The sequence below is a fragment of the Limulus polyphemus genome, unplaced genomic scaffold (assembly GCF_000517525.1).
Source record: "Limulus polyphemus unplaced genomic scaffold, Limulus_polyphemus-2.1.2 Scaffold588, whole genome shotgun sequence".
Taxonomy (NCBI): Eukaryota; Metazoa; Arthropoda; class Merostomata; order Xiphosura; family Limulidae; genus Limulus; species Limulus polyphemus.
Genome location: NW_013666198.1, coordinates 362,353 through 372,860, shown reverse-complemented (window position 1 = coordinate 372,860; position 10,508 = coordinate 362,353). Strand labels below are relative to the sequence as shown.

The 10,508-nt window shown below is 30.7% G+C and overlaps 2 protein-coding genes across 4 annotated transcripts in view; one reads left to right on the top strand and one right to left on the bottom strand.

Annotated features, from left to right (window-relative positions):
• LOC111085742 (probable 2-oxoglutarate-dependent dioxygenase At3g50210) overlaps positions 1 to 1,667 on the bottom strand; it is a 16,566-nt gene extending 14,899 nt beyond the window's left edge. Inside the window, exon 1 of the mRNA XM_022385746.1 lies at positions 1,554 to 1,667. Within this exon, the coding sequence (XP_022241454.1) occupies positions 1,554 to 1,667 (114 nt within the window). The remainder of the gene's footprint in view (positions 1 to 1,553) is intronic.
• Positions 1,668 to 2,760: 1,093 nt separating this feature from the next.
• The window catches only part of LOC106459298 (tRNA-dihydrouridine(20) synthase [NAD(P)+]-like), a 25,074-nt gene continuing 17,326 nt past the window's right edge, over positions 2,761 to 10,508 (top strand). For 2 of the 3 annotated variants that reach the window (XM_022385749.1, XM_013918909.2), the window contains exons 1-6: positions 2,761 to 2,985; positions 3,834 to 3,879; positions 4,542 to 4,633; positions 6,389 to 6,432; positions 7,540 to 7,600; positions 10,082 to 10,195. In XM_022385749.1, coding sequence (XP_022241457.1) covers positions 2,860 to 2,985; positions 3,834 to 3,879; positions 4,542 to 4,633; positions 6,389 to 6,432; positions 7,540 to 7,600; positions 10,082 to 10,195 — 483 coding nt within the window. In that variant the 5' untranslated portion in view covers positions 2,761 to 2,859. Of the gene's footprint in view, positions 2,986 to 3,833; positions 3,880 to 4,541; positions 4,634 to 6,388; positions 6,433 to 7,539; positions 7,601 to 10,081; positions 10,196 to 10,508 lie in introns of those variants that run through there. The other variant, XM_022385751.1, reaches the window with a different exon arrangement.

Here is a 10,508-nt window from a genome sequence, read left to right as displayed (position 1 = left end):
CAATCTCCCTGCATATTTCTCTATCGTTGGCTTATATTTTAAAAAAGAGGGCGTCTAGCAAATACTGGGATATTCGTGAGGTTCCCCGTTAAGTCACGATCCTTCTAGAAACTCCAGCGCGCATGCTCCCAGCGTCGCGTGACTTCCGCTGTCGTAACAGTACCTATTACTTAATGTGAAGGTATATGTATTACATTATAGTTTATAGTGTTGCGTCAGCGAGGTCACGTGACTATTATCACGCCACTCCTTCTCTCGAACCTTCGAGAGATTACTAGATATAGGGTAGTCCGGTATATATAAGATGGCCACAACGTGACGCGATAATGTGTGTAGGTAATGAGTAATTGAACTGCAGTCAGAGAGAGACGTATTGTTGAAGTTAACGTCGTTATTATAGTTTGTTATAGCGCGACTGTTGAAAATAAGTGTATCATAAAGTTGTATTCGGAAAGAATAAACCAGTTTTATTAATTAAGGACTTGTGTCGCTAAAGTTTCGTCGGAACGAAGTTACGGAAAATCAATTAACAAACGGAGACGTAACAATAGGGTTGAAGCGTCATCTTCTTTCATCATTAATGTTGAGAATAGTAGGATTAGGGAACACAAATATGAATTTAGTAGGGTATGAGTAATCTTAAGCTAAGACAGCTTTATTTTCTTACAGGGTGGTTGACCTTTGAAATGGATTGATTTTACATGTGGTGGATACAATTTATTTAAGAGAGTTTAAGATAAGGCTTGATAAATATTTGAATGATTAATACTGGCTTTGAGTTTTTAATTTTTATTTTAAAGTGTAGCTTAGTGGATGGGATGGCCTATATGGACCAACAGGTCCATTGTTGTTCTTAAATTATCCGTATATGTTTATTATATTTAGAGCGAAAGCTAGACAGTCTCCATCACTCTGTCGAAATAAAATAATGCAATGGTTGGTATAGAAAAAACGAATAAAGACATGTATGTTATTTAACAGTAAAAACTGTTAAGAAGTGTATAACCAGGATATCATATGTCATTTAATTTGGATTAAACGACGTATAAAACAGTCCAGGCTTTTAGAAATGTTTTACAATGATATTTAGATTCAACAACCAAAATAGATTTAAATATAAGAGAGGAGTCTGTTCTAGTATTATTATTTTGTATTATGTTATTTATTATCTTAAGAACTAATCGGTTTTGTGTAACTAATTCTAAAGTAAGGCAACTAGTTCTTGGAGAGATAAATCACTAAATCAAGATGAATGTGAATAAAAATCTATCTAATGTTATTGAAAATAAAACATGGGGTCATATATATATTTACACATTAGATATGATTCACCTAACTTTGTTTACACTTTACAGTGTGGTTCCCCCACCCCACCCCTCCAGCGGCTCACATCGTTCGTTCGTTTGGCATGGTAGGAATTTAGTTTAAAAGTATATTTCATTCCCCTTCGGGGAATGAAATATAGCCAGGGGAGGTCAGAAACTGCTGTTTCTCTTCCCCCCACTATATAATTAGAATTAAATGGCCGGGGCTTTTAAGAATTAAATGCTTACGTGAGTGAAGGTCTTAACTGATAATTTTCCTAGTGACGAGTTCACAAGCTGAGGGAAAAGACGTGGAGAAGAAGAGAAAGAAGGAGAGCTTTGACTACGGAAGTTTTCTTTCATTCGGCGGGATCTGTGCGTTGGATGACCACGTGGCTTCGGTCGTTGTAGAGAAGAGCAGAGTAGGGAGATGCAGATCGAATACGTCCGTTGTTGACTAAAATGTTGAGATTAAACTGATTAAAGAATATTGGCTACCAATTTAGGATAAGGATTTCACAATCTACACATTAGCACAGAACTGTAGTGTTACATTTAACCTGAGATGGTCCTTTTCAGGGCTGGGATCGAGGGATCCAAAGCATAAGGAAAAATTTTGTTGTGAGGGGGATGGGAGTACCCCGAGAAAACCCACTTTCACGGCCAGGGCGCCGAATAAAATATCCTGACCGTGCCCGGAAAATGCTGTGAAAAAAGATATATTATTAGTTTTTTTTAGGATTGACTTCCATGTGACTTCTGGTTATGCTTGAAGTCTAGAACAGGCTGGCTGGGTGAAGGGGCGACGTGAAACTGTGTACACTCGGATCGTTGTTCAGCTGGAATGGGCTTCGGTTGGTAGTGCGTCTGAAATTTTTAAAGTTGATCTTGTCAATCTTTTGGGGTCTGTATCGTTGTGGTCTTCAGTCTGAATTCTTCGGTCCTTTTTGGCAATCCTGGTCTGTGTTTCTTGGTGTATAAGAAATAAGCTGTCCGTAGAAGTAGAGGTGTCACACATGGCTGGTAGAAGTAACATGGTTGATAGAGGTGACATGGTTTGTGTCTGCCGTGAAGTTATTTCGAGGCTGATTGTTTAAGTGCTGGTGTTTATTTTCTCGGTTGTTTTACTGGAGGTGGTAGGCGGTTCTGTCTCATGACTCAATGTGGGAAGTCTGAAGGCTTATAACACAAATAGACCATTGTGTACTTTGCGCTTAACAGTTAAGAAATTATAAAATATAAAAGAAAATCGAATTGACAGTCATTGTTGAGTTACTGAAATAAAAACTGTTTGTAAAATTTTTGATAAACTAAATATCTAATTATCTCGATTAAAAATTATATAAATTAGAAAGGAACATCATGTTTAGTAGTTAAGAGAGTTTTCACACCTGAATATTTATTTTTACTAAATGCTAGAGAGCGCTTTACAATTTCCGCCACACATAGTTTAATTTGTAGCGTAGGGATGTACGCTTAAGCAGTGATTTCATTCATTAATTAAATATTTGACTGTTCCATTATTGTTATTTAATAGATAAAATCTGTTTCAAATATGGAACAAGTTTCACTGCGCCTTAAATTTGATAATAAAATAATACTTGCCCCAATGGTTAGAGTTGGTACTCTTCCGATGAGGTTATTAGCTCTTGATTTTGGAGCAGACATTGTGTTTACTGAGGTAAGGGTTAACTTTAACTTTTAAGATTTGTCTTGAGTCCAGAAAATATTAAGAATATGATGCCACAGTGCCATCTATCTTCACTCAACCTTTAAGGTTATCTAATTCAGTGAAAAACACCGAAATATTTGCAATATTGATCAAGGAGCATAATTCATTTAAACGTTCAAGTCATTAACAGCATTTACTAGTACTATTACTAGCGATGAGAAGTGAGCATTGTTATTCAACTTTTCGGATTTTTACTGACTTTTCATATTATACAGTAAACTAATTACTTCTTTGTTTGTATATTTTGTTTTAACTGGCTTTATATTGTATTTTTACTATTTATTATTAACCTCACTTTCGTGGGCATTCCTGGCTTTGGTGAGATTCATATTATGTATCATAAGCTACAGGAACCATCATGTATGAGAAATGTGCAATATATAGTTCTTTTAGTTTTATATGATAATTAATAATGGCTGTTGGATCAATGGTCTGTTCACTTTTGTTTGTGGTTCTTGATGGTATTTGGTAGGACTCAAGTATAATTATTGAACTGTGGTCTGCTAATTTGAACAACAAAACACCCCAGCTTTTACCTCCAGGCCATGCTGGCTTACTTGCATTGTGCAGAGATTTCCTTATATATTTTTAATGATGAAAGTTCTTGTCTTTGGGGTCCAGTTTCTTCATAAGACAACATATGGGGAAAAATAGTTTTCAGGTTCAAACTTAGTACATAAAAATGCACCAGTGAAATGGTATTTTCAGTGTGACAGTTGCCAAGGTATTTGTGTTAGTTAAGATAGAGTGATATCTATATGTACTCGTTAATTGTAGTTTTCTCTCTTTTATTGCAGGAACTTATAGATTATCGATTATTGAAGTGTCAAAGATTTACTAATAGTAAGTTCTTTTTAAAAGTCATCATTGTTTTATTACCTTTAAGGATTTCACAAAAAAGTGATTGGCTATAGAGCTGAAGGATTAACTCGATTAGCCAATATAACCAATTACATATGAGCATTGCTTACATTAATTAGAGTTACATAAAATAATCAAAATTACAATTAAACTGTTTAGTTGTGAAAATAGTAAACTAATCAAAATTAGGGTTTATAGTTATTGTTTTCAGTTACTTCAACTATCCAGGTAATTATGATATTACCATTATGATTTTCAATTAATTGAAGAGTGTCACAATTCATGAATATAATGAAATATAATTGATTAATGAGTTACATAATTTTATAGTGAAAGCACCAAGAGTTAAGATTAATTTTTTGTATGAGAACTTTAAAACTTCAAGTTTAACTGAAGGATTTTGTCTGAATGACAACATTTATGAATTTTTTTAATGTTATGGTTGCTTCATATCCTCAAGGAAATAAATGGGTAACGTACATGTAATAGGTATAACATTTAATCATTATGATAAAACAAACTAAAAATTGCTACTTGTATGTAATGGAAAATGTAATGTAAATAGAAATAGAATAACATTCCTTATGTGTATAAAAACATATAAATTAGGTTTTATTTCATCTTACTGAATGTTTATATTTCAGAGATTCTTGGAACTATAGATTACATAGATGATGACGAAAACATAGTTTTTAGAACCTGCAGTAAAGAAAGAAATAAGGTTGTTTTACAAATGGTAAGTGAAAAGGATTAAAATTATAAAAAAATGTTTTTAAGTGAAAGAGTATTGAAGTTTAAAGAAAATATATATTTATATGCAAATGTTTTATATCTTACACAGCAACTTCTCTAGTAACTTTATTTTCTTTACCTTGGTTAAAATGTTTTTTCACTTTTCTTTCTAATTTATAATTATTAAAATTAGCATAGAAATGGGTATAAAGTTATAAATTGAAAGAGCATTTTATTTTCTCTTTTTAATAACAAGCATGTTGTTCAAATTAGAGATACAAAGTGGACAAATAGTAATACGTACAGTAAAGTAACATTACTAGAATTTACTTGTTAAGCAATAAAAATATAACTGATTAATAGATATAAATTACTAAACCCTTGTTAAAGTTTATCAGACTGTAAATTCACATTCATAACTCTTTTGATAATAGCAAGTATCATTTTCCATACACTTCTCAACACATATATCTGTAGCTTGTATACATGAAAATTAATTACCTTACACTGTTATTGGACAGTGTAAAATTTGTAAATAAAATTAAAGTATTTATTTTTTTTTGTTCTTTTTTTGCTTGATATAAAATAGCATTAAGAAAAAAATGTCAATATTTGTTCTCTTACAATGCTTAATCCTAATTGGCTACACTGTAAATTTTATTTAAGTATTAGTTAATTTACTCCTAGTAATTCTGTTTTCATCACCAAGCTGTGATTGAATTATTTCTGTATTGATCCTTAACCCTAAATAAAACTTAAAAGGAGATGAGCAACAAGTACAAGTAACTTGCTGCTGTAAATTATAGTGCCTAAGTTTTATGGTCTATATGATGTTTTTCTTTAAATGCAGTCTTACCTTGTTCCTTGTAACTAAAGTGTCTTTCCTTGCAATCTTATCATTTTTTGACATATTAAAGTATGGTTTCATGCCGAAAAATTAGTCAATATTTTCATGATATTCGTATTCCTAGCAGAGCACAAAAAAAACCCAATAATGTTGAGTTAATGTTATTATTATTATGGAATGCTGCTGCTGTTTTCAGTGGATGTTTTACACACTGTTCTGAGACTTTTTTTTTTTTTTGAAGATGAAGTTCAACATTTCGTCTCAAAACCAAATGAGAAGGAGGAATCCTAGTAACAATGTTAACATAGTCATGTAAATTGAATTATGTCCATCTTTAATAGCCATATTTTTATCTAATATGCTCTTCCCCTTTTATTTAGTCTGATATCTAATTCTGCAGAAACTAGTCTTTAGTCTGCTCAGGTAAGGTTAATATATTGCATTATATGTTGTTTTGATTAGTAGAAGAACATGATTGTAATCAAGTAGCTCAGAAATTTATTATTCATTTCCATAAAGGTTTTTGTTTGTAATTGCAATATCTCTTCAACTTAAAAGAATTCTTTTAACTTTTGTGTATTCTCTGTTATACTTGTATATATTTTCCTCATAAATAGAATATTTTATTTACATGAATATAGTAATAGTTAGATTTGTGGTATTATAAATATAATTGTTTGTGAATTTGTACAGTATACTTTTAAGTTGAAACAAGCTTATTAGATTTATGTACATAAATGTTTTTTCTTATTATAATACATCTGCATTCTTTAAATATGTAATGTCAGCTGTGTGTTAGTTAAGCATTTAAATGTTTGTGTTTTTATTATAAAATTCATTCTCATGAAATGGGCAGTACAGTGAATGCAACTAGAGTGTATATTTGTGAACACATGCCATTTTTTTAATTAGGGAACATGTGATCCTGGAAGAGCATTGGTTGTTGCAAAAATGGTGTAAGTGTATTATGCATATATTCTGGTGTTTTATTTCTTATGTTTTTGAAAATGTTTGTTGTAAAGGTTTTGCTCTTCACAGAATTCAATACAGTATTTACTTCTTCGTTTAGAGGCTTTTAATTAATGTTAATATAAAACTAGTGAACATGTGGACCATAGGCCCACATTTACAGGAATACAAATATAAGTTCTTTAACCAAGTTATGAACATTAATTAGTAGGCCTATTTGTTTGTGCACTCTAATGTAAATCAATGCAAGATTTGACGTCTGCTTTTAAGGAATCCATATAAAAGTGTTTTCACAAAACACCTGGGTTTCCTAAGGGGCTGGGGGTAAAGTTTTACCTTTGTGCAAACCTCAGTGCCAAGATGATTTGTTTGGCACTATTTAGCAAACTTGTGGGCCCATGACCCACATTAAAGTGCTATAATGTAAATTTAATGCTTGAACTACTACATTTGCATGTTCTAATGTAAATCAATGCTAAATTTGGGGACTGCTTTTGGGGAATCCCCGTAAAATACCCAGGTTCCCTAAGTGGTTGGGGGAAAAGTTTTACCTTTGTGCAAATCGTGGGGCTGAGATGATTCATTTGACAGCACTTAGAAGTTGGCGAGTACAGCAATTTAAGAGAAGTTACATGACACACATAGACACTGAATTTTATTATGTAGATAATAATAAAAATTCCTATAAAAACTAATATTCAGTTAAGTAATTTCTTTTTCTGATTCATTTCTAGCTCCAATTTAATTGTTAAATAATTATGCCATGATAATAAAGATGATTATCCAAATGGCCATTGTTAGTTATTTTTTCATACTGTGTTTTTTGTCATCATGTTTACATCAAAATTCAGTAATTACTCAAGCACACACACACATACACACACAAAGTGTGGATCTTGTTATGATCGACATTGTTCTGTCAGCACTTTTATTCACTTTTCATAATTTTCTAAGCTACATTTTGTGTTTTTAATTTTTAACTAGTAAAGGATCTACTTTAATTTTTGCCTTTTTTTTTTGGCGTACATCAGTTATTATTTATTATTGTTTTTATAGTTGAAATGCAAGTATGTACATGTATTTTATTGTTCTAGGGAAAAGGATGTAGCTGGAATAGATGTTAACATGGGATGTCCAAAAGAGTTTTCCATAAAAGTAAGATCAGAAAATATTTGGGTTTACAGAATTGGATTACCTTGGTCTTTTAGTAAATTACTGTGGAAATTTTAAATTTATTATTTTCTTGGCTCAGGTTTGAACCCAAAACCTCTTGATACCAAGCGAGTACATTTTTGTGCTAAAGTTAACTTGCAAGCTCTTTTTTTGTAGGACAGTTTTTAAAAAATCAAACTACAACTTCATTAAAAAAACAGGGTTTTTTATTTATTTTTATTATATAGAGTACTAGCTATGTGAAAATAAAGTTAAAAATGTTTAGGTTTGGTTTGCAATGTAATTTTGATATAGCTTATATTTTTTTAGGTTTAAAAATGAACTAATGAAACTTATATGTGACATTTAAGAAAAACTTGGGAAAAAACAAGAAAATGTGACACTCTTAACTTGGTGAGACTGTCTTAAGTTTAAATTTCAGAAGAGATTTAGAAATTCTTAATATCATTATAGTAGCCTAAGTCTTGACTTTTTTAAAATGTTCATTTATACATTTTTAAGAGCTTTTATCCCTATTGACATGGGTCAAAGGCCATGTCATCACGTTTGTTGACTTGGATTCAAAATTTTATTCGACTAGTATTTTATGAATTTATGTCAAATTGAAGATTATAATTAAAATTTTAGCATCATACATTAGTTAATTTCTTAATTTAAAAGTGAATAAAAATATAGATTTTTGTGTTTCACATGGTATGTTGAATGCAGCATTGGTTCAAATTAGATGTTTTTGATGTCCAATTACAAAAGTCTATAGTTTATTACAAATTAGGAACTCAAATTACCTATATTGACAAGGTAGAATATAAAGTAAGAACCTCCTATCTTTTCTGTTTGCTGAGATGTTGCTACATTTACTGACTCAAACACAGTGGCTACACCCATCTCCTTCCAATTTTGGAAACACTTGCTTACGTACACCTACTTCTGTCTATGACATGTGAATAACCAATTGAAAGCTTAGAATGTCTCCCTAGTGGCTTTCTCAGCCTTTTTAAGATATACAGGTATGGAACTCTTTCTTTTTATACAAGATTCAAAACAGTAAGATCAGACTTTAGTGAGTTTGAAATTTCATATTTTTTTTAGACCCAAATACAGCATAGATACTAAGTTTGATAAATTATAGTGGAATTCTATGGTGTTGATATAGTAATTTATGATTTTTGGTTATTTCAAAATGTATATATATAACCTTAAAAAAAATATTTTGTTTCATATCCTCCACTTTTGAAATTTGATAAAGTTTAGAAAACTATGGCAAGCAGCAAACAAGTACAAAATTTGTAACTAGAAGATATAATTGTTTGCTATACTTCTTTATTTACTGTTCTATGTTTTAAGACAAATAAGTTTAAGAACTTATTTGTAAATAGTAATAATGTATATACATATATAATGTATTATAACTGAAATGTGACTATTTTACAAAATACTAGTTCGCTAAAACACAGCTAAGACAGGTCTCTTTGCAAAGACCAGTTGTATATTCTTGGATATGGTAACATGAGTGCATGTGCACCGTGTCATTGCAACTTCTATAATGTTAGCCAGGCACAGCTGAAAAGGTCAGTATAATAAAAATATTAAATATATATAAATGTATAATGTTATGAGATTTAAGCTATTTAGTCTAAACATTTGTGTCTTCATGTTATAATTTGTCACTCTAGAACAACAAAAAGCATAATTTATATTTATTTCCTAATTGTTGATGGTGGTTACGAGGTCAATGAAATTGACCTACCCCGTATAAGGTTAGGGTAAAGAAAATAACAGATAAAATATAAAGTTTTACTGAAAACAAATATTTGAAATGTATTTAGGAGGTTGTAGAAATTATGAAAATGATATTTGAGATTTTTGGGACGAAGAATAGTTTTTTTTAATAATAACATGAAAATCACTTCACACTCGGACTAGTAATGAAACAGACTCGATATATTCACAAACAAATCTTTAGTAAAAAGACTTCATTAAAAATATGATTTTTTGTGTATACAACACTTGTAATGTTTACTAAAATCTACCACATTTTATGAAGATACACATACTGCATTAAAAGTTATAGTATAAAAACTTAACATGTGCATATGTTTATACGAACTTGTGTATTTTATACCAAGCCCTTTGCGAAAGGGATAATATTGGCATAATAGCCACAAATTTCACTTTTTACCTTGCTCATCGATACATTTTTAGAAACTATTAACATCACTGTAATAGCCTAAACCTTCACTTTTTAACATTTTTATTGATAAATGTTTAGAAACTAGTGATATTGTAATAATAGCGTAACCATTAATTACTATAATAACCTTAGAAAAGTAAAAATCTGTCGTAACAAGTGAAAACTCAATACTTTTTATCCATAGAGAACAAAAATATTATGTTAATTATCTTATTAAAGATTTTATTAAAAAATGACAATAATATTTTTTAACTTTGATGTTTTCCTCTTAGGGGGGCATGGGAGCAGCTTTGTTGAAACAGCCGGATAAGGTTTATAATATATTGTCAACACTGGTCAGAGGTGTTTCTTGTTCTGTCACGTGTAAAATGAGGGTGTTACCAGAGGTACATATAAATATTTACCATAGGCAGAAGAAAAGTAAAGTAATTTGAATAATTCTAAAGATACATGATTATCAAAATTGAAAGTACAAAAGTCTTTAATAGTTGTGGGATCTTTACTGCTAGATTTGTCTTTGTCCTTTAGTTTTAGGAATCTTGAAGTGTACCTTTAGTTTCATGTTTCTGAGTATATATTTTTTGTATTACTTACTGAATTAGAGTTGATGTTTTAAATTTCTCTCTCTCTATATATACACCTGGAAAAAAGTTAAGCACCCCCGTGTTTTTTTCAAGTGATTCAGATTCGACGTTCTTG